The 24,357-nt window shown below is 49.0% G+C and overlaps 1 protein-coding gene across 1 annotated transcript in view; it reads right to left on the reverse strand.

Annotated features, from left to right (window-relative positions):
• Window positions 1-23,760, reverse strand: part of LYPD1 (LY6/PLAUR domain containing 1) — a 43,544-nt gene extending 19,784 nt beyond the window's left edge. Inside the window, exon 1 of the mRNA XM_040439953.1 lies at window positions 23,648-23,760. Coding sequence (XP_040295887.1) covers window positions 23,648-23,696 — 49 coding nt within the window. The 5' untranslated portion in view covers window positions 23,697-23,760. The remainder of the gene's footprint in view (window positions 1-23,647) is intronic.
• Between the last annotated feature and the right edge of the window lie 597 nt (window positions 23,761-24,357).

The following is a 24,357-nucleotide window of genomic DNA, read 5'->3' on the forward strand; positions in this document are numbered from 1 at the left end:
CTCATATTCCACTAACTTGTGACAAAAAATAAAAAGTTCTATGAACTCACTATGCCCATCACGAAATACCTTGGGGTCTCTTCTTTCCAATGGGGTCACTTGTGGGGTAGTTTCTACTGCCCTGGCATTCTAGGGGCCAAATGTGTGGTAAGGAGTTTGAAATCAAATTCTGTAAAAAAATGACCAGTGAAATCCGAAAGGTGCTCTTTGGATATGGGCCCCTTTGCCCACCTAGCTGCAAAAAGTGTCACACATCTGGTATCTCTGTATTCAGGAGAAGTTGAGGAATGTGTTTTGGGGTGTCTTTTTACATATACCCATGCTGGGTGAGATAAATATCTTGGTCAAATGCCAACATTGTATAAAAAAATGGGGAAAAGTTGTCTTTTGCCAAGATATTTCTCTCACCCAGCATGGGTATATGTAAAATGACACCCCAAAACACATTCCCCAACTTCCCCTGAGTACGGAGGATACCAGATGTGTGACACTTTTTTGCAGCCTAGGTGGGCAAAGGGGCCCATATTCCAAAGAGCACCTTTCGGATTTCACTGGTCATTTTTTACAGAATTTGATTTCAAACTCCTTACCACACATTTGGGCCCCTAGAATACCAGGGCAGTAAACTACCCCACAAGTGACCCCATTTTAGAAAGAAGAGACCCCAAGGAATTTGCTGATGGGCATAGTGAGTTCATGGAAGTTTTTATTTTTTGTCACAAGTTAGTGGAATATGAGACTTTGTATGAAAAAAAAATAAAAAATAAAAATCATCATTTTCCACTAACTTGTGACAAAAAATTAAAAAATTCAAGGAACTCGCCATGCCCCTCACGGAATACCTTGGGGTGTCTTCTTCCCAAAATGGGGTCACTTGTGGGGTAGTTATACTGCCCTGGCATTTCCAGGGGCCCTAATGTGTGGTAAGTAGGTAAATGACCTGTGAAATCCAAAAGGTGCTCTTTGGAATATGGGCCCCTTTGCCCACCTAGGCTGCAAAAAAGTGCCACACATCTGGTATCTCCGTACTCAGGAGAAGTTGGGGAATGTGTTTTGGGGTGTCATTTTACATATACCCATGCTGGGTGAGAGAAATATCTTGGCAAAGACAAACTTTTCCCATTTTTTTCTATACAAAGTTGGCATTTGACCAAGATATTTATCTCACCAGCATGGGTATATGTAAAATGACACCCCAAAACACATTCCCCAACTTCTCCTGAGTACGGCGATACCAGATGTGTGACACTTTTTTGCAGCCTAGATGCGCAAAGGTGCCCAAATTCCTTTTAGGAGGGCATTTTTAGACATTTGGATACCCAGACTTCTTCTCATGCTTTGGGGCCCCTAGAATGCCAGGGCAGTTTAAATACCCCACATGTGACCCCATTTTGGAAAGAAGACACCCCAAGGTATTCAATGAGGGGCATGGCGAGTTCATAGAAATTTTGTTTTTTGGCACAAGTTAGCGGAAATTGATATTTTTTATTTTTTTCTCACAAAGTCTCCCTTTCCGCTAACTTGGGACAAAAATTTCAATCTTTCATGGACTCAATATGCCCCTCACGGAATACCTGGGAATGTTCTTCTTTCGAAAATGGGTCACATGTGGGGTATTTATACTGCCCTGGCATTCTAGGGGCCCTAAAGCGTGAGAAGAAGTCTGGAATATGAATGTCTAAAACAATTTTACGCATTTGGATTCCGTGAGGGGTATGGTGAGTTCATGTGAGATTTTATTTTTTGACACAAGTTAGTGGAATATGAGACTTTGTAAGAAAAAAAAAAAAAAAAATTCCGCTAACTTGGGCCAAAAAAATGTATGAATGGAGCCTTACAGGGGGGTGATCAATGACAGGGGGGTGATCAATGACAGGGGGAAGATCAGGGAGGTCTATATGGGGTGATCACCCCCCTGTCAATTGATCACCCCCCCTATAAGGCTCCATTCAGATGTCCGTATGTGTTTTGCGGATCCGATCCATGTATCCGTGGATCCGTAAAAAATCATACAGACATCTGAATGCAGCCTGACAGGGGGGGTGATCAATTGACAGGGGGGGTGATCAGGGAGTCTATATGGGGGTAAGGCTCCAGGGAGACGCCTGTATGTGTTTTGCGGATCCGATCCATCTATCAGTGGATCCGTAAAAAATCATGCGGACGTCTGAATGGAGCTTTACAGGGGGGTGATCAATGACAGGGGGGTAATCAATGACAGGGGGGTAATCAATGACAGGGGGGTAATCAATGACAGGGGGGTAATCAATGACAGGGGGGTAAATCAATGACAGGGGGGTAATCAATGACAGGGGGGTAATCAATGACAGGGGGGTGATCAGGAGGTCTATATGGGGTGATCACCACAGTCATTGATCACGCCCCTGTAAGCTCCATTCAGACGTCCGTATGCGTTTTGCGGATCCGATCCATCTATAGTGGATCCGTAAAAATCATGCGGACGTCTGAATGGAGCTTTACAGGGGTGTGATCAATGACAGGGGGGGTGATCAATGACAGGGGGGGGTGATCAGGGAGTCTATATGGGGTGATCACCCCCCTGTCATTGATCACCCCCCTATAAGGCTCCATTCAGATGTCCCGTATGTGTTTTGCGGATCTGATCCATGTATCCGTGGATCCGTAAAAATTATACGGACATCTGAATGCAGCCTGACAGGGGTGGTGATCAGGGAGTCTATATGGGGTGATCACCCCCCCTGGAAGGCTCCAGGAGACGCCTGTATGTGTTTTGCGGATCCGATCCATCTATCAGTGGATCCGAAAAAATCATGCGGACGTCTGAATGGAAGCCTTTACAGGGGGGTGATCAATGACAGGGGTGTAATCAATGACAGGGGGTGATCAGGGAGCTATATGGGGGTGATCACCAGTCATTGATCACGCCCCTGTAAGGCTCCATTCAGACGTCAGTGTGCGTTTTGCGGATCCGATCCATCTATCAGTGGATCCGTAAAAATCATCGCGGACGTCTGAATGGAGCTTTACAGGGGGGGGTGATCAATGACAGGGGTGTAATCAATGACAGGGGGTGATCAGGGAGTCTATATGGGGTGATCACCACAGTCATTGATCACGCCCTGTAGGCCTCCATTCAGGACGTCAGTTGTGCGTTTTGCGGATCCGATCCATCTATCAGTGGATCCGTAAAAATCATGCGGACATCTGAATGGAGCTTTACAGGGGTGTGATCAATGACAGGGGGGGTAATCAATGACAGGGGGAGTGATCAGGGAGTCTATATGGGGTGATCAGGGGTGATCAGGGCTAATAAGGGGTTAATAAGTGACGGTGGGGGGGTGTAGTGTAGTGTAGTGTGGTGCTTTGGTGGGACTTTACTGAGCTACCTGTGTCCTCTGGTGGTCGATCCAAACAAAGGGGACCATCAGAGGACCAGGTAGCAGGTATATTAGACGCTGTTATCAAAACAGCGTCTAATATACCTGTTAGGGGTTAAAAAAATCACATCTCCAGCCTGCCAGCGAACGATCGCCGCTGGCGGCTGGAGATCCACTCTCTTACCTTCCGTTCCTGTGAGCGTGCGCGCGTTCACAGGAAATCTCGGCTCACGCTGGAGATGACGCCAATCGGCGTTAGTGTGACCTGGGAGCGCCGCAGAAATGACGCCTTTCGGCGTTAGCGTGACGGGTAAGTGGTTAAAGGAGACACAGCTTAATTTTCAAAAGCAAAAAAGGCCGGCATAAGGTAATAAAATCCTTTTCCTTACTCTAATTTTTGCTCTTTGTGGAATTTAAATCTGTGTACTGATATCTACTGAAAGAACCTTTTGGTGTATGTGGTTGTTATCTGCTCGTCAAGGGTGTAAGAAGAGGGTAAAGTGCTTCTCGTTGTGTTGATTGTACAGAGAGATTGTGATGTGTGTGCTGAGCAGTACAGAGTATTGTTGGTTTTTTTGTAACTTCTTAACTTTCATAATACTGTGATTTTGTAAAAGGCAATTTTATAGAGGTTTATAGTGGCAGCAATTTGTTTTATAGTGTTTGTACATTAGAGACCGTATTTAAAGAGTACCGTATTTTCTTCCCTATAAGACGCACTTTACTCCCCCTAAATGTGGGGGGGAAATAGCTAGTGTGTCTTATGGGGCGAATGCTGCATTTTTCCGAATTTTCAATCATACGCCGCGCCGCGATGCCGTGCGCGGGTGTGTATCAGCTGAGAGGGAGGAGGGGCTGGGGGCCGGCATCTGGTTTTAGAATGACAGCGGGGCCCGTGCAGTGACTGTATTCTACTACACGGGCCCCTCTCACGGTATATAACCTTATCTATAATTGTAGGCATTGTTAATATATAAAAGTTCAGGGTAATCAGCGCCTGTATACCGTACTTACAAGCGCTCGTAGCAGAGAGTTGGGAGGAGGCAGGCCAGGAGGACGGGCGCTGGCTGTGTGAGTCACTATGTCACGCGCATGCGCCGCCCACTTTATGAATGAAGCAGGCGGCGTGGGCGCATGACGTAGTGACTCACGCTGCCAGCACCTATCCTCCCGGCCTGCCTCCTCTCTTCTACGAGCGCTTGTAAGTACGGTATACAGGAGCTGATTACCCTGAACTTTTATATATTAACAATGCAATACAATTATAGATAAGATTATTATCAGTGAGCGGGGCCCGTGTAGTAGAATACAGTCACTGCACGGGCCCCACTGTCATTATAAAACCAGATGCGACCCCCACACCTTGTATTGGGGGTCATTCACACAGCAGGGACACTTATGGGGGGGGGGGGGAAATCTGTGGATAACACATAGCATAAGATGCTCTAATATAAATAAATATATATATATATATATATATATATATATATATATATATTATATGTCACCCCAGATCCCCCCATAACAGTGTCACCCACAGAGTCCCCCATAACAGTGTCACCACAGAATCCCCCATAACAGTGTCACCCACAGATCCCCCATAACAGTGTCACCCACAGATCCCACCATAACAGTGTCACCCACAGATCCCCCCATAACAGTGTCACCCACAGATCCCCCCATAACAGTGTCACCCACAGATCCCCCAATAACAGTGTCACCCACAGATCCCCCATAACAGTGTCACCCACAGATCCCCCCATTAGTTCAAAACCCACCAAAAGCACACCTTTTGGTTAAAAAAATATTTTTTCTTATGGGCCGATGCATTCTTATAGGGCGAAAAAATACGGTATTTTTTATATTGTTAACCTGTAAATCACCCGCTGAGTGGAGGTTTGCTCTGGTTTCGGGGTGTGGGAACATGGAATATAAAACTGTTTTGTTCAGTTTGGTTTTCTATTGCTGGATATTGTAGACACCTATCTTGGCTTCCTTTGTGTGAAGGCCATGTGGGTTTGTCGGCCATTTATTTTCCATTGTGTGGGGTGAAGACCATGTGCTTTGGCAGACATCTTGGTGAGTTGACGCTGCAGGTTTTAACAAGGAATTCATTTAGTATTGGTTGTTTTTTGCCTCAAATGTAAGTTTTGTCAAGATATAGTTATCTTGTCTTTTTGTAACCTATGTACAGTTTGATTTTGTTTTGGTAAGTTTTGTGCTGGATATCGGTTGAGTGTTCGGTTATGGTATAGCGCAGTGACCAGTCTGATACAGGAATCACTGTGTGAGCATTAGGGCAGTTTAGCGGTGAAATCGTCCCTATAGTTGATGATTCTGCTTAATGTTTGTATATCTGTGGCTGTTACACTGAATTGTAGAATTGTTTGGCATAATTAATTACGGGTACTACAGTGTAGAAAGGAGGTACTTGTAGTTCTGTGCCAAAGTATTGGGACAACTCCTAGAGATCGGCACCTGTGTGTTTTTTTTGTAGCAACCATTGTGGTGTTTGTATTCCTGTGCAATGGAAAGTATTTTTAAAGAAGTTGCCAAGTTGAAGGACAAGGCGGCCATTCTTCAAGCTATGCTGGGATCTACTGAGGCTCCAAAGGTTGTAGCAAACCTGATCGGTAGCAGAAAAATGGCGCAAAAGGAAAGGCAAGTATGCTCTGATTTTTGCTGCTGGGTGAATAGCGGATAAATATCAGGAGTCTGTAGGCTGAAGCTGAGATTGGAAGGAGAAGTGGAAGATTTAAAAGTGGAAATTGTTAAATTGAGAACTCTTGTTCCAGCAGGCAGCTGAAGCTAGCCCTGAGTATGAATGTACTGGGAGGTGTAATACTGAGCTGCGCAAGAAAATGAATGGTTTATCTGAAAGCCTGACGCATGCACAGGGTGCTGTAAGGGAATTGTCTGCCTCTCTGCAGGAGGACAGAAGATGAACATTCTCAGTGCTTAGTGCAGCCAGAGTCAGTGAAACAACCGTTAGAGAGTAATGTGTCTGGGATTAGTAGGAAATGTATGGGCCTGTAGGTATGGAGAAGTCTGAGGACTGTGGGTCACATAGTGGAACCGACTCAGGGATGGAGATGGACAATGTGTCTGGGATTAGAGGAAATGTATGGGCTGTAGGTTTGGAGAAGTCTGAGGACTGTGGGTCACATAGTGGAACCGACTCAGGGATGGAGATGGACAATGTGTCTGACCCTGGAGTTGGAAGTGTTAACACAATGCAGAAGATTCCTCAAATGAGGTCGTGGTAAGTGGACTCAATACAGATGGTAGTGTGGGATCTAGTCATGCTGGGATGGTTAATGTTGTGCATCAAGTCAGATCACCATGTGCCCAGACAAGGTATTGTGCAGGGAGACAAGCTATTCGTTGTTGTGCCCGTATTCCCTGCATGCAAATTGCACGATATTGTGACGTTGCTAATGGCAACAGACACAGGCATGTTAAGTACCCCAGAACCACACCTAGACGTGAAGTGGTTTATTCAGAAAGGTGGAGTAATGGTCCCAGACATGGTTCTTTGCAAAGGCAGAGAACTCGGGACAGCCAAGGTCATGGATCAATGAAGCAGATTTTAAATCCCAATATGAACGGTAAAATGTGAAAATGTGATGCTCAGAGAGGAAAGAGATCGGTTCCTGGAATTCAGTAGAGTTTCTAATTTTGTGTGCTAGAGAAGGGTAAATTAAGGTCTTTATATACATAAGGCACGGCGGAATCAAAAATCACCATGCAAGTTAGTGCACAGCAGCACCTGTATCAAAAAGGTGCACGGCAGGGGCACCAATGAAACCCGGAGTGTCCTACCCTACAGATGATGAATCTTCAGACACCTTCGATTTGGGGGGGGGGGGGTGCTTTCTTGACAGTGGTGGTCCTAGAAATAAGAGGGAGTCACAGGAAGGTAATCCTATACAGTACAGACCAAAAGTTTGGACACACCTTCTCATTCAAAGAGTTTTCTTTATTTTCATGACTATGAAAGGCATCAAATCATGAATTAACACATGTGGAAATTATATACATAACAAACAAGTGTGAAACAACTGAAAATATGTCATATTCTAGTTTCTTCAGAGTAGCACCTTTGCTTTGACTACTGCTTTGCACACTCTTGGCATTCTCTTGATGAGCTTCAAGAGGTAGTCCCCTGAAATGGTTTTCACTTCACAGGTGTGCCCTGTCAGCTTTAATAAGTGGGATTTCTTGCCTATAAAATGCGGGTTGGGACCATCAGTGGCGTTGAGGAGAAGTCAGGTGGGATACACAGCTGATAGTCCTACTGAATAGACTGTTAGAATTTGTATTATGGCAAGAAAAAAGCAGCTAAGTAAAGAAAAAACAATGTGCCATCATTACTTCAGAAATTAAGGTCAGTCAGTCAGCCGAAAATTGGGAAAACTTTGAAAGTAAGGGCTATTTGACCATGAAGGAGAGTGATGGGGTGCTGCGCCAGATGACCTGGCCTCCACAGTCACCGGACCTGAACCCAATCGAGATGGTTTGGGGTGAGCTGCGACCGCAGAGTGAAGGCAAAAGGGCCAACAAGTGCTAAGCATCTCTGGGAACTCCTTCAAGACTGTTGGAAGACCATTTCAGGGGACTACCTCTTGAAAGCTCATCAAGAGACTGCCAAGAGTGTGCAAAGCAGTAATCAAAGCAAAAGGTGGCTACTTTGAAGAACTAGAATATGACATATTTTCAGTTGTTTCACACTTGTTGTTATGTATATAATTCCACATGTGTTAATTCATAGTTTTGATTGCCTTCATAGTCATGAAAATAAAGAAAACTCTTTGAATGAGAAGGTGTGTCCAAACTTTTGGTCTGTACTGTATGTCCCTGGATGACCCTATAATAACCCTGTTTGTCTATCCACGGAGTATCCCACTAGTTGGGCCTAGTCCGGAACCTAACCCTGGAATTGCATTCCCTATTTTGCCCTGAGTAGATCCCGACATGCACGTTTCTGGCGGAAACAATCTTCTCATCAGGGGAACATAAAAGCGGGCTATAAGTAGTTCACTTGCTGGGAAAGGTATCCGCCAGCAAATACAAAACCGCTGGGAAAGGTAATTCCCGGTGGAGTGAAGTGCACAGATGGGTGCCAAAAAAGTGCACAGCAGGCGCCACAGGCATGGATGTTGAGGTAACATCCATGCCTGCGGCGTCAATCGTAAACCGCAATTAGGAGAGGGGGTCCTCTATCTGCCCCTCTTCTTTTTCCCTTTGCCCATCTGTGCACTTCACTACACCGGGAATTAACTTTTCCCAGCGGTTTTGTATTTGCTGGCGGATATCTTCTCCAGTAAGTGAACTACTTATAGCCCCGCTTTTTATGTTCCCCTGATGAGAGGATTGTTTGCCGCCTCAGAAACCGTGCATGTCGGGATCTACTCAGGGCAAAATAGGGAACGCAATTCCAGGGTTAGGTTCCGGACGGGGGCCCAACTAGTGGGATACTCTATGGATAGACAAACAGGGTTATTGTAGGGCCCCGTAGGGTCATCCAGGAACATATAGGATTACCTTCCTGTGACTCCCTCTTATGTCTAGGATCTCCAACTATTGAACGATCCACCCTGTCAAGAAACCCCAAAAACGAAGGTGTCTGAAGATTTCCATCATCTGTAGGGTAGGACACTGGGTTTCATTGGTGCCGCGGGTGCACCTTTTTGATACAGGTGCTGCTGTGCACTAACTTGCATGGTGATTTTTGGCACCAAACCTTTGTTGCTTTTTTGATGCCGCCGTGCATGATGTATATACCGTCATATGTAGTCTCTAACATCATTGTTAAATTAAGGTCTTTGGTAAACCATTTTACTGTTTGTATTTAAAGAAAATGGAGGAACTTTAAGAACTAAATTTAAATAGAATTTTTCCCTTCCCCCTATTAAAAAAAAAAAACTAACGTTTTTTTGGGACCCTTGTAATGGTTAAATCCTGTTTCTTTGGTAAAATGAATCTGAAGCTGGTTTGGGGCTGGGCAAATTAACATTTTCAATGGCCTGGAGTGGGTAGAAATTCTCCTGTACGGTTTTCAGGTGAACCCTCCAAGACATTGATGTGTTAATTCAGTCCTATACAGTTGTATGTTTTCCAAGGGTTTTTGTTTTTTTTGTATGTGAGGTTTGGTTTTAAAGGGGTTCTGCACTTTCATTTAACTGATGATCTATACTCTGGGGATCCGACACCCAGGACCCCCGCCGATCAGCTGTTTGAGAAGGCAGCGGCACTCCAGCAGCGCCGCGGCCTTCTTACTGTTTAACGCCGGGCCGTCGGCCCACTGACGTCCACGACTAGTATCAACTAGCGTGGTCGGGGCTAAGCTACTGTTCACCTGAATGGAGCTTAGCCGCACCCACACTAGTTGATACTAGTCGTGACGTCAGTGGGCCGGCGGGTAAAACAGTGAGAAGGCCGCGGCGCTGCTGGAGCGCCGCCTGCCTTCTCAAACAGCTGATCGGCGGGGGTCCTGGGTGTCAGACCCCGGTCGATCAGAAGCTGATGATCAATCCAGAAGATAGATCATCAGTTAAATGACAGTGCAGAACCCCTTTAAGGTAACATTTACTGAATCTCAATGTAAATAGCAAGACTTCCCGTAACTGAAGATTTCTGTTTTCTTTTACTAATCCATTTTTTATTTTTTTAGGTTTTTTCAAGTTTTTTTTTTCAGTTTTTCCTTTTTACTAACCCATTTTTATCTTTAGTCTATTATTCAGTTTTTCCTTTTTCATATTTTGGCCCTTTTCCCTCTCTGTAGATTTGGTTGGGAGTACTGGGGGTCTCGTGATATTGTGTGGGAAACTACTGTCTGAATTCAAAGGGTTGCTGCTGAGCGAGAGGTTTTCTCAATCCTCACTGCCCAAAAGGGCTTCGTGTGCTGTTCAGCTTGACTATTATAGAATCGTATCGGCAAAGGAAAGTGAGTTGATGAGCTTTTTTTCAGGAGACAAGGTGATATTATTCACCCGGGCATACCAATAGCTGTTGTGAGTAACCCCTTCCCCCACAGAAGGTACTGTGTGTATCTCTGTGGCGCCCCCTTTTTCCACTCCAGGTCCATTGGAAGCCCTATCCTGTGGTCAGGTCACTATTCAGAGCCAAAACGGAGGCTGGTATACCCCAATTAGGAGACTCGGAGGGCCGCCGTGTGTCGGCTCCGAGAAGCCCTTTTTCTCTCGCAGGCTACTCCTTTTCCTGAGGTCTAACTAGGGTGAACGGAGCTCCATCCATGTGTTGGTGCCAGAAATCCTAGGGCACCTCAGAGGCAAACGAAAGGGGAGTAGCAGCCGTCCAGGCGTGATGCCGCGGGACCAATCCAACCGTGGACGCACTACTTTTAGAAGGTGGAGCATGGGTTGTAGGGGAATCTAGGGAACAGAAGGGTACCAACTTCTGACTATAGGAAGCCAAGCAGTACATGAAATCCATCTATAGGAGGAGGAGTTGTTAAGCCCCCTCAAAGATTGGCACCAAGGGACTGTAGGTCCAGAGTGGACTCTATCCCCAAAGAAGGGACCTTTGAGGTCTGGATTGCGGAAAAAGTTTGTCCAGTGAATTCCCCACCAGGACTCCAAAGCCATGGTTCCCTCCAGAAAGCACGAACTGTGGCTGCACGAATCCATCGAACTCCAGCAACAGGGCATTTAAAAGTCCCAGACAGTGCGAAACTAACACCCGTCATGTACTGCCGTCCCGCTAAAACTGTCCTAATATATAATACTGTATATGACAAGGAGAAGAAGAACACTGAGCGTCACCTTCACCCATCAAAACTGTCCTTCTACTATATATTGTACATGACCAGGAGGAACCCTGAACGTCACCTCCACCAGACTGTCCCTTATATATAATACTATACATGAACAGGAGAACACTGGGCGTCACCATCAGACTGTCCATATTATATAATACTGTATATGACGAGAAGGACCGAGGTCACCCTTCACCATCAGACTGTCCTTATATACTAATATTGTACATGACCAGGAGAAAACACTGGGCGTCAACCTCCACCAGACTGTCCTTATATATAATATTGTACATGAAACAGCGAGAACACCTGGGCTGTCACCATCAGACTGTCCCATATAATATAATACTGTATATGACGAGAAGACCGAGGTCACCTTCACCCATCAGGACTGTCCTTTATATATAATATTGTACATGAACAGGAAGAACACTGAGCGTCCCCTCCACCAGACTGTCCTTAATATATTAATATTGTACACTGCAACAGGAGAACACTGGGCGTCACCTCCACCAGACTGTCCTTAATATATAATATTGCTACATGAACCAAGGAGAACACTGGGCGTCACCAGACTGTCCATATATATATAAATACTGTATATGACGAGAAGACCGAGGTCACCTTCACCATCAGACTGTCATTGTATATCATACTGTACATGAACAGGAGAACACTGGGCGTCACCTTCACTATCAGACTGTCCTTATATATCATATTGTACATGACAAGGAGAACACTGGGCGTCACCTCCACCAGACTGTCCTAATATATAATACTGTACATGAACAGGAGAACACTGGGCGTCACTATCAGACTGTCCATATATATAATACTGTATATGACGAGAAGACCGAGGTCACCTCCACCAGACTGTCCTAATATATAATACTATACATGAACAGGAGAACACTGGGCGTCACCATCAGACTGTCCATATATATAATACTGTACATGAACAGGAGAACACTGGGCGTCACCTCCACCATCAGACTGTACTCATATAGAATACTGTACATAACAAGGAGAACACTGGGCGTCACCAGACTGTCCATATATATAATACTGTATATGACGAGAAGACCGAGGTCACCTTCACCATCAGAACTGTCCTTATATTTAATACTGTACATGAACAGGAGAACACTGAACGTCACCTCCCACCAGACTGTCCTTATATATAATATTGTACATGAACAGGAGAACACTGGGCGTCACCATCAGACTGTCCATATATATAATACTGATATATGACGAGAAGGACGAGGTCACCTTCACCATCAGACTGTCATTGTATATCATACTGTACATGAAAAGGAGAACACTGGGTTCACCTTTCACCAGGGACTGTCCACTATACAGTTGCAAGAAAAAGTATGTGAACCCCCCTTTGGAATTATATGGATTTCTACACAAAATTGGTCATAAAAATGTGATATGATCTTCATCTAAGTCACAACAATAGACAATCACAGTCTGCCTTAAACTAATAACACACAAAGAATAAATGTTACCCATGTTTTTTATTGAACAACTCCATGCAAACATTCACAGTGCAGGTGGAAAAAAGTATGTGAACCCCTAGGATAATGACATCTCCAAGAGCTAATTGGAGTGAGGTGTCAGCCAACTGGAGTCCAATCAATGAGATGAGATTGGAGGTGTTGGTTACAGCTGCCCTGCCTCTAAAAAACACCACACCAGTTCTGGGTTTGCTTTTCACAAGAAGCATTGCCTGATGTGAATGATGCCTCGCACAAAAGAGCTCTCAGAAGACCTACGATTAAGAATTGTTGACTTGCATAAAGCTGGAAAGGGTTATAAAAGTATCTCCAAAAGCCTTGCTGTTCATCAGTCCACGGTAAGACATAGTGTCTATAAATGGAGAAAGTTCAGCACTGCTGCTACTCTCCCTAGGAGTGGCCGTTCCTGTAAAGATGACTGCAAGAGCACAGCGCCAGACTGCTCAATGAGGTGAAGAAGAATCCTAGAGTGTCATCTAAAGACTTACAAAAGTCTCTGGCATATGCTAACATCCCTGTTAGCGAATCTACGATACGTAAAACACTAAACAAGAATGGATTTCATGGGAGGATACCACAGAGGAAGCCACTGCTGTCCAAAAAATACATTGCTGCACTTTTACAGTTTGCACAAGAGCACCTGGATGTTCCACAGCAGTACTGGCAAAATATTCTGTGGACAGATGAAACCAAAGTGGAGTTGTTTGGAAGAAAACACACAACACTATGTGTGGAGAAAAAAGAGGCACAGCACACCAACCTCAAAACCTCATCCCAACTGTGAAGTATGGTGGTGGGGGCATCATGGTTTGGGGCTGCTTTGCTGCGTCAGGGCCTGGACGGATTGCTATCATCGAAGGAAAAAAATAAATTCCCAAGTTTATCAAGACATTTTGCAGGAGAACTTAAGGCCCATCTGTCCACCAGCTGAAGCTCAACAGAAGATGGGTGCTGCAACAGGACAACGACCCAAAGCATAGAAGTAAATCAACAACAGAATGGCTTAAACAGAAGACAATCCGCCCTTCTGGAGTGGGTCCAATCAGAGTCCTGACCTCAACCCGATGGAGATGCTGTGGCATGACCTCAAGACAGCGATTCACACCAGACATCCCAAGAATATTGCTGAACTGAAACGTTTTGTAAAGAGGAATGGTGAAGAATTACTCCTGACCGTTGTGTCTGATCTGCAACTACAGGAAAACGTTTGGTGGAAGTTATTGCTGCCAAAGGAGGTTCAACCAGTTATTAAATCCAAGGGGTTCACATACTTTTTTCTACCTGCACTGTGAATGTTTGCATGGTGTGCTCAATAAAAACATGGTAACATTTAACTCTTTGTGTGTTATTAGTTTAAGCCGACTGTGATTGTCTATTGTTGTGACTTAGATGAAGATCAGATCACATTTTATCACCAATTTGTGCAGAAATCCATAGAATTCCAAAGGGTTCACATACTTTTTCTCTGCAACTGTATATAATACTGTATATGACGAGAAGACGAGGTCACCTCCACCAGACTGTCCTTATATATAATACTATTACATGAACAGGAGAAACAACTGGGCGTCACCTCCATCAGTCTGTCCAATATATATAATACTGTACATAACAAGGAGAACACTGGGCGTCACCCTCAGACTGTACTCATATATAATACTGTACATAACAAGGAGAACACTGGGCGTTCACCTCCACCCTCAGACTGTACTCATATATAATACTGTACATAAAAGGAGAACACTGGGCGTCACCTCCATCAGTCTGTCCAAATATATATAATACTGTACATAACAAGGAGAACAATGGGCGTCACCCTCCACCCTCAGACTGTTACTCATATATAATACTGTACATAACAAGGAGAACACTGGGCGTCACCTCATCAGTCCTGTCCAAATATATATAATACTGTACATAACAAGGAGAACATATGGGCGTCACCTCCACCATCAGACTGTCTTTTCACGTATGAAGCAGTGTGAAAGGGAGTGTGATATAGGTGATGCTGACGGCAGTAGGTAGGTGCTGGGGAGCGTAGGATTACCGTCCGTATTGTGGAGTCGATAGGAATATGATTCTGCTCCTGGGAGAGTTCAGGAGGGCCGAGGCAGGTTCTGCGGTGAGGTATTTTACAGCCACCCAGTTTTCCGGGGTACCTTGACGCGTTGCAAAAATATCCACCAGAAAACCTCAGATGTGTTTGTTTTTTTACAATGCTGCAGGTTTTTTTTTTTGTATATGGGTGGATTTTTACATGGATTACTCCCCTAGTTCGAAAGCGTGGAGTATTCTGCTTCAGAATTAATTAGGAAGTGGAGCCCAGGGGCAGGAGGGGGCGGGGCCCAGGGGCAGGAGGGGGCGGGGCCCAGGGCACCTTCTGACAACATGTGCATCTTCCCAGGAGACTGCTACAGCAGTCACTCACGGCAGAGGAGTCTTCTGGAAAGTTGTTACACATAGAGTCCCGCTCTCCGAGCCCCCTGCAATACTGCTGTCAGCAGTTTAACATGGTCGAAACTGCTGACAGTCCCTTTAAAGTGAAGATGGGGATGGAAGAGGAGATCTCTCTATTTTCTGTGATGAAGACGATGTCCCCAGCAGGTACTGAGGCAGACACCTTCACTGAACCTGATGGGAGTCATTATAATCCTCCGCTACAGATAAGGAGGAAATGTTATTTTCAGAGCAGATGAAGGGGTTAATAATACTGGACATGGGGTATAATGGGGAGTCAGGACATAAGAGGGACAGAACACGAGCTCAGTTCTAGAAGTATAACCCCCTCCCTCCTCCTAAGGTCACAGCAGAATGAAGACACAGCGAGGAGAAGTCTCAGCTCCAAGAAGCACAACATGAAATGCACAAAGTGACCGCTAATCACCAGCATCGGCGCTCGTCCATCAGACGCTGCACAGCCGCTAATGGAAGCGTAATAACAGAGTCTGGAGGCCACACAGAGGAAGAAAGAGACGATGGGGGAGTAAAATAATCAGAGGATGAGGAAAGCACCGAGGACACAGAGATGGGGGTACAGCAGAGGAGCGGTAATACAGAGGGCACAGAGATGGGGTACAGCAGATGGAGCGGTAATACAGAGGGCACAGAGATGGGGGGTACAGCAGAGGAGCGGTAATACAGAGGACACAGAGATGGGTGGTACAGCAGAGGAGCAGTAATACAGAGGACACAGATGGGGGTACAGCAGAGGAGCAGTAATACAGAGGACACAGAGGGGGGGTACAGCAGAGGAGCGGTAATACAGAGGACACAGAGATGGGGGTACAGCAGAGGAGAAGTAATACAGAGGACACAGATGGGGGTACAGCAGAGGAGCGGTAATACAGGAGGACACAGAGATGGGGGTACAGCAGAGGAGCGGTAATACAAGAGGACACAGAGATGGGGGTACAGCAGAGGAGCGGTAATTACAGAGGACACAGAGATGGGGGTACAGCAGAGGAGCAGTAATACAGAGATGGGGGTACAGCAGAGGAGCGGTAATAACAGAGGACACAGATGGGGATACAGCAGAGGAAGCGGTAATACAGAGGGACAACAGAGGATGGGGGTACAAGCAGAGGAGCGGTAATTACAGAGGACACAAGATGGAGGTACAGCAGAGGAGCGGTAATACAGAGATGGGGGTACAGCAGAGGAGCGGTAATACAGAGGACACAGAGATGGGGGTACAGCAGAGGAGCGGTAATACAGGGGGACACAGAGGATGGGGGTACAGCAGAGGAGCGGTAATACAGAGGACACAGATGGGGGTACAGCAGAGGAGCAGTAATACAGAGGAAACAGAGATGGGGGGAGTACAGCAGAGGAGCGGTATACTGAGGACACAGAGATGGGGGTACAGCAGAAGCGATGCGGTAATACAGAGGGACACAGATGGGGGTACAGCAGAGGAGCAGTAATACAGAGGACACAGATGGGGGATACAGCAGAGGAGCGGTAATACAGAGGACACAGCGATGGGGGTACAGCAGAGGAGCGGTAATACAGAGGGACACAGAGATGGGGGTACAGCAGAGGAGCGGTAATACAGAGGACACAGAGATGGGGGTACAGAAGAGGAGCGGTAATACAGAGGACACAGAGATTGGGGGTTACAGCAGAGGAGCAGTAATACAGAGGACACAGAGATGGGGGGTACAGCCAGAGGAGCAGTAATACAGAGATGGGGTTACAGCAGAGGAGCGGTAATACAGAGGACACCAGAGATGGGGGTACAGCAGAGGAGCAGTAATACAGAGGACACAGAGATGGGGGTACAGCAGAGGAGCGGTAATACAGAGGACACAGAGATGGGGGTACAGCAGAGGAGCGGTAATACAGAGGACACAGAGATGGGGGTACAGCAGAGGAGCGGTAATACAGAGGACACAGAGATGGGGGTACAGCAGAGGAGCAGTAATACAGAGATGGGGGTACAAGCAGAGGAGCAGTAATACAGAGATGGGGGGTACAGCAGAGGAGCGGTAATACAGAGGACACAGAGATGGGGGTACAGCAGAGGAGCAGTAATACAGAGGACAACAGAGATGGGGGTACAGCAGAGGAGCGGTAATACAAGAGGACACAGATGGGGGTACAGCAGAGGAGCGGAAATACAGAGATGGGGGTTACAGCAGAGGAGCGGTAATACAGAGGACACAGAGATGGGGTACAGCAGAGGAGCAGTAATACAGAGGACACAGAAGGGGGTACAGCAGAGGAGCAGTAATACAGAGGACACAGAGATGGGGGTACAGCAGAGGAGCGGTAATACAGAGGACACAGATGGGGGTACAGCAGAGGAGCAGTAATACAGAGGACACAGAGATGGGGTACAGCAGAGGAGCAGTAATACAGAGGACACAGAGATGGGGTGACAGCAGAGGAGCGGTAATACAGAGGGCACAGAGATGGGGGTAAAGCAGAGGAGAAGTAATACAGAGGACACAGATGGGGGTACAGCAGATGAGCGTTAATACAGAGATGGGGGTACAGCAGAGGAGCGGTAATACAGAGGACACAGATGGGGGTACAGCAGAGGAGCGGTAATACAGAGGACACAGAGATGGGGGTACAGCAGAGGAGTGGTAATACAGAGGGCACAGAGATGGGGGTACAGCAGAGGAGCGGTAATACAGAGGGCACAGAGATGGGGGTACAGCAGAGGAGCGGTAATACAGAGGACACAGAGATGGGGGTTACAGCAGGAGGAGCGGTTAATACAGAGGACACAGATGGGGGTACAGCAGGAGGAGCGGTAATACAGAGGACACAGATGGGGTACAGCAGAGGAGCGGTAATACAGAGGGCACAGATGGGGGTACAGCAGAGGAGCAGTAATACAGAGATGGGGGTACAGCAGAGGAGCGGTAATACAGAGGACACAGAGATGGGGGTACAGCAGAGGAGCGGTAATACAGAGGGCACAGATGGGGGTACAGCAGAGGAGCAGTAATACAGAGGACACAGATGGGGGGTACAGCAGAGGAGCGGTAATACAGAGGACACAGAGATGGAGGTACAGCAGAGAAGCAGTAATACAGAGATGGGGGTACAGCAGAGGAGCGGTAATACAGAGGACACAGATGGGGGGTACAGCAGAGGAGCGGTAATACAGAGGACACAGAGATGGGGGTACAGCAGAGGAGCGGTAATACAGAGGACACAGAGATGGGGGTACAGCAGAGGAGCAGTAATACAGAGGACACAGATGGGGGTACAGCAGAGGACACAGAGATGGGGGTACAGCAGAGGAGCGGTAATACAGAGGACACAGAGATGGGGGTACAGCAGAGGAGCGGTAATACAGAGGACACAGAGATGGGGGTACAGCAGAGGAGCAGTAATACAGAGGACACAGATGGGGGTACAGCAGAGGACACAGATGGGGGTACAGCAGAGGAGCGGTAATACAGAGGACACAGAGATGGGGGTACAGCAGAGGAGCAGTAATACAGAGGACACAGAGATGGGGGGTACAGCAGAGGAGCGGTAATACAGAGGGCACAGAGATAGGGGTACAGCAGAGGAGCGGTTAATACAGAGGACACAAGATGGGGGTACAGCAGAGGAGCAGTAATACAGAGGACACAGAGATGGGGGGTACAGCAAAAGGAGCGGTAATACAGAGGACACAGATGGGGGTACAGCTGCGGAGCAGTAATACAGAGATGGGGGTACAGCAGAGGAGCGGTAATACAGAGGACACAGATGGGGGTACAGCAGAGGAGCGGTAATACAGAGGGCACAGATGGGGGTACAGGAGAGGAGCAGTAATACAGAGATGGGGGGTACAGCAGAGGAGCGGTAATACAGAGGACACAGAGATGAGGGTACAGCAGAGGAGCGGTAATACAGAGGACACAGATGGGGGTACAGCAGAGGAGCGGTAATACAGAGATGGGGGGTACAGCAGAGGAGCGGTAATACACAGGACACAGAGATGGGGTACAGCAGAGGAGCGGTAATACAGAGGACACAGAGATGGGGTACAGCAGAGGAGCAGTAATACAGAGGACACAGAAGGGGGGTACAGCAGAGGAGCAGTAATACAGAGATGGGGGGTACAGCAGAGGAGCAGTAATACAGAGGACACAGAGATGGGGGTACAGCAAAAGGAGCGGTAATACAGAGGACACAGAGATGGGGGTACAGCAGAGGAGCAGTAATACAGAGGACACAGAGATGGGGGTACAGCAGAGGAGCGGTAATACAGAGGACACAGAGATGGGGGTACAGCAGAGGAGCGGTAATACAGAGGACACAGGAGATGGGGGTACAGCAGAGGAGCGGTAATACAGAGGACACAGAGATGGGGGGACAGCAGAGGAGCGGTAATACAGAGGACACAGATGGGGGGTACAGCAGAGGAGCGGTAATACAGAGGACACAGATGGGGGTACAGCAGAGGAGCGGTAATACAGAGGACACAGATGGGGGTCTACAGCAGAGGAGCGGTAATACAGAGGACACAGAGTTGGGGTACAGCAGAGGAGCGGTAATACAGAGGACACAGAGATGGGGGTACAGCAGAGGAGCGGTAATACAGAGGACACAGAGATGGGGGTACAGCAGAGGAGCAGTAATACAGAGGACACAGAGATGGGGGTACAGCAGAGGAGCGGTTAATACAGAGGACACAGATGGGGGTACAGCAGAGGAGCGGTAATACAGAGGACACAGATGGGGGTACAGCAGAGGAGCAGTAATACAGAGGACACAGAGTTGGGGGTACAGCAGAGGAGCGGTAATACAGAGGACACAGATGGGGGTACAGCAGAGGAGCGGTAATACAGAGGACACAGAGTTGGGGGTACAGCAGAGGAGCGGTAAATACAGGGTTCCGGTTACAAACTCGGTGAAGGGGGGGGGTCCCGGGAAAAATCGGTTACATACTGAGGGGGCCCAAGGGGGGAGGGTCCCCAGTTACACACTTAGGCCTCTTGCACACGGACCGTATGTATTTTGACGTCAGCAAAAAACGGATCTGCAAAAAATACAGATGACATCCATGTGCGTTCCGTATTCAGCAGAACGGAACAGCTGGCCCTTCATAGAACAGTACTATCCTAGTCCGTAATGCGGACAATAATAGGACATGTTCTATTTTTTTGAGGAACGGAAATACGGACATATGGAAATGGAATGCACACGGAAGGTAACTTACCGTTTTTTTTTGTGTGGACCATTGAAGTGAATGGTTCAGCAAAATAAACGGAACAGACACGGAAAGAAAATAAGTTTGTGTGCAAGAGTACTTAGGGGAAAGGGTTCCAGTTACAAACTCGGGAAGGGGTCTGGAGGGGGGGTCTCGGTTACACACTTGTGGGCATCTTGGTTACACACTCAGGGGGTCCAAGGGAGCGGGTACCAGTTACACACTTGGGGGAAAGGGTTCTGGGTACAAACTCGGGAAGGGGGTCTGGAGGGGGGGTCTCGGTTACACACTTGTGGGCATCATGGTTACACACTCAGGGGGTCCAAGGGGGCGGGGACCAGTTACACACTTGGGGGAAAGGGTTCTGGGTACAAACTCGGGAAGGTGGCATCTGGAGGGAGAGGGGGGGGGGGCCTCGGTTACACACTCGTGGGCATCTTGGTTACACACTCAGGGGGTTCAGGGGGGTCTCGGTTACACACTCAAGGGGTCTCACGGAAACACTCGGGGGGAGGTGCGGGGTACCGGTTACACAATTGTGGGGGAAGGGGGTCCCGGGGAGACACTCCGCTGCGGAAGGGGGGGGGGGGGTCTCAGTTACACACTCAGGGGGTCCAAGGGGGGAGGGCCCTGGTTACACACTTGGGGAAAAGAGTCCCGGTTACAATCTCGGAAAGGGGGGTCCCAGGGTTAGGGTCTAGAGCGGGGGTGTCTCGGTTACACACTCGGGTGGGTCCGGGGAAGGTCTTGGTTATTCACTTGGGGGAGTCTGAATTGGAAGGGGGGTCCCGATTACACACCTGGGGGGGGAAGAGGGAGGAGGAAGGTCTCAGATACCAGTTAGTTACACACTTGGGGAGGGGGGGTACCAGGGATACACTCGGAGGGTCCGGGGGGGGGGGGGGTTCCGTTATACACCCAGGGGGGTTTTCAGTTACACACTCGGGGGTTCTGGAGGGGGGGTCTCGATTACAAATTCGGAGGCGTCTTGGTTACACATGCAGAAGGGGGGGTTCTCGGTTAAATACTGAGGGGGCCCAAGGGGGGAGGGTCCCAGTTACACACTTAGGCCTCTTGCACTCGACCGTATGTATTTTGAGGTCAGCAAAAAACGGATCTGCAAAAAATACGGATGACATCCATGTGCGTTCCGTATTTAGCAGAACGGAACAGCTGGCCCTTCATAGAACAGTACTATCCTTGTCCGTAATGTGGACAATAATAGGACATGTTCTATTTTTTTGCGGAACGGAAATACGGACATATGGAAACGGAAAGCATACCATAACTTCCGTTTTTTTTTTGTGGACCCATTGAAGTGAATGGGTCCTAAAAAAAAAAAAACGAACGGACACGGAAAGATAATAAGTTCGTGTGCAAGAGGCCTTAGGGGAAAGGGTTCCCGTTACAAACTCGGGAAGGGGGGGTCCCAGGGAGACACTGGGGGGGGAATCTCGGTTACACACTCGTGGACATCTTGGTTCCACACCCAGGGGGAGCTGGGGGGGTCCCAGTTACAGACTCAAGGGGTCTCACGGAAACACTCGAGGGATCCTGGGAGGTGCGGTGGTTCCCGGTTACACACTTGGGAGGTCTATGGGGGGGTCCAGCGACTTCAGTTGGGAGGGGGGAGAGTCCAGTTACACACTCGGGGAGGGGGTGTCTCAGTCACATACTGAGCGGGTTCCGGTTACACACTCGTGGAGGATCCTGATTTCACACTCAAAGGGGGGTCTCGGTTACACACTGGGTGGGTCCCGGTTACAGTCCGAAGGGGAACGTGTGGGGGTCCTGGTTAAACACTCGGGGAGGGTCCCAGTAACACGGGAAGAGGGTCCCGGGGAGAAAACTTGGAGGATCTGGGGGAAAGGGGTCTCAGTTATACACCTAGGGGGCCCAGGGGGGGTCTCAGTTACACACTCATGGGCGTCTCGGTTACACACTTGGGGGGTCCGAAGGAAGGGGGGGGGTCTGTCACACAGTTGGGGGGGGGGGGTCCAGTTACACTGTAAGGGGGTCCGAAGGAAGGGGGGGGGTCTGTCACACAGTTGGGGGGGGGGTCCAGTTACACAGTAAGGGGGGGGGGGTCTTGTCACACAGTTGGGGGGCCCCAGTTACACAGTAAGGGGGGGGGTCAGTCACACAGTTGGGGGGGCCCAGTTACACAGTAAGGGGGGGGGGGTCTGTCACACAGTTGGGGGGGCCCAGTTACACAGTAAGGGGGGGGGTCTGTCACACAGTTGGGGGGGCCCAGTTACACAGTAAGGGGGGGGGGGTCTGTCACACAGTTGGGGGGGCCCAGTTACACAGTAAGGGGGGGGGTCTGTCACACAGTTGGGGGGGGACCAGTTACACAGTAAGGGGGGGGGGGGTTTGTCACACAGTTGGGGGGGCCCAGTTACACAATAAGGGGGGGTCTGTCACACAGTTGGGGGGGCCCAGTTACACAGTAAGGGGGGGGGGTCTGTCACACAGTTGGGGGGGCCCCAGTTACACAGTAAGGGGGGGGGTCTGTCACACAGTTGGGGGGCCCAGTTACACAGTAAGGGGGTCCGAGGGAAGGGGGGTCTGTCACACAGTTGGGGGGGCCCAGTCACACAGTAAGGGGGTCCGAGGGAAGGGGGGCTGTCACACAGTTGGGGGGGGGGGGGTCTGTCACACAGTTGGGGGGCCCAGTTACACAGTAAGGGGATCCGAGGGAAGGGGGGGGTCTGTCACACAGTTGGGGGGGGGGGGTCTGTCACACAGTTGGGGGGCCCAGTTACACAGTAAGGGGATCCGAGGGAAGGGGGGGGTTCTGTCACACAGTTGGGGGGGCCTGTCACACAGTTGGGGGGGGGGGTCTGTCACACAGTTGGGGGGCCCAGTTACACAGTAAGGGGGTCCGAGGGAAGGGGATCTGTCACACAGTTGGGGGGGTCTGTCACACAGTTGGGGGGCCCAGTTACACAGTTAGGGGGGTCCGAGGGAAGGGGGTCTGTCACACAGTTGGGGGGGGGGGGGGTCTGTCACACAGTTGGGGGGCCCAGTTACACAGTAAGGGGGTCCGAGGGAAGGGGGGCTGTCACACAGTTGGGGGGGGGGCTCAGTTACACAATAAGGGGGTCCGAGGGAAGGGGGGCTGTCACACAGTTGGGGGGCCCAGTTACACAGTAAGGGGGTCCGAAGGAAGGGGGGCTGTCACACAGTTGGGGGGGGCTCAGTTACACAGTAAGGGGGTCCGAGGGAAGGGGGGCTGTCACACAGTTGGGGGGGGCTCAGTTACACAGTAAGGGGGTCCGAGGGAAGGGGGGCCCAGTTACACAGTTGGGGGGCCCCAGCCGCTCACCTGCACTCAGCAGCCCACAGCAGGTCGCACACAGCAGCTGCAGCCACATCCTCCCGTTCACACCATCCTCCTCCCGGCGGCTCCGCTCTTGGACTCTCGGGGTCTCCGGTCTGAGCAGCATCTCCAGCTTCAGCTACAGCCGCACCGCAGGCCCCGCCCACAACCCTGCGTCACGGGGCGGGGCCAGGCGCTGTTCCCGGCGTCTGACAACACGGAGCCGACAACCTGCATTTATCTTGGGATCCCAGAAGTCTGGAATTTGGACACCTCGGGCGGCGGAGGTCTGGACGGTACTGCAAGCGATGATCGCCCCAGTAATGACATTCTCATTGATTCCCCATCCTATAATCGCCCCTGTAATAACATTCTCACCGAGCCCCGGTCCTATAATCGCCTCTTTCCCCGGTAATAACATTCTCACTGTGCCCCCGTCCTATAATAACCTCTGCCCCAGTAATAACATTCTCACTGTGCCCCCGTCCTATAATCGCCCCTGCCCCAGTAATGACATTCTCACTGTGCCCCCGTCCTATAATAACCTCTGCCCCAGTAATAACATTCTCGTCGAGCCCCCGCCCTATAATCACCCCTGCCCCCAGTAATGACATTCTCACTGTGCCCCCGTCCTATAATCGCCCCTGCCCCCAGTAATAACATTCTCACCGAGCCCCCGCCCTATAATAACCTCTGCCCCAGTAATAACATTCTCG

The sequence above is a fragment of the Bufo bufo genome, chromosome 7 (genome assembly GCF_905171765.1).
Source record: "Bufo bufo chromosome 7, aBufBuf1.1, whole genome shotgun sequence".
Lineage (NCBI taxonomy): Eukaryota > Metazoa > Chordata > Amphibia > Anura > Bufonidae > Bufo > Bufo bufo.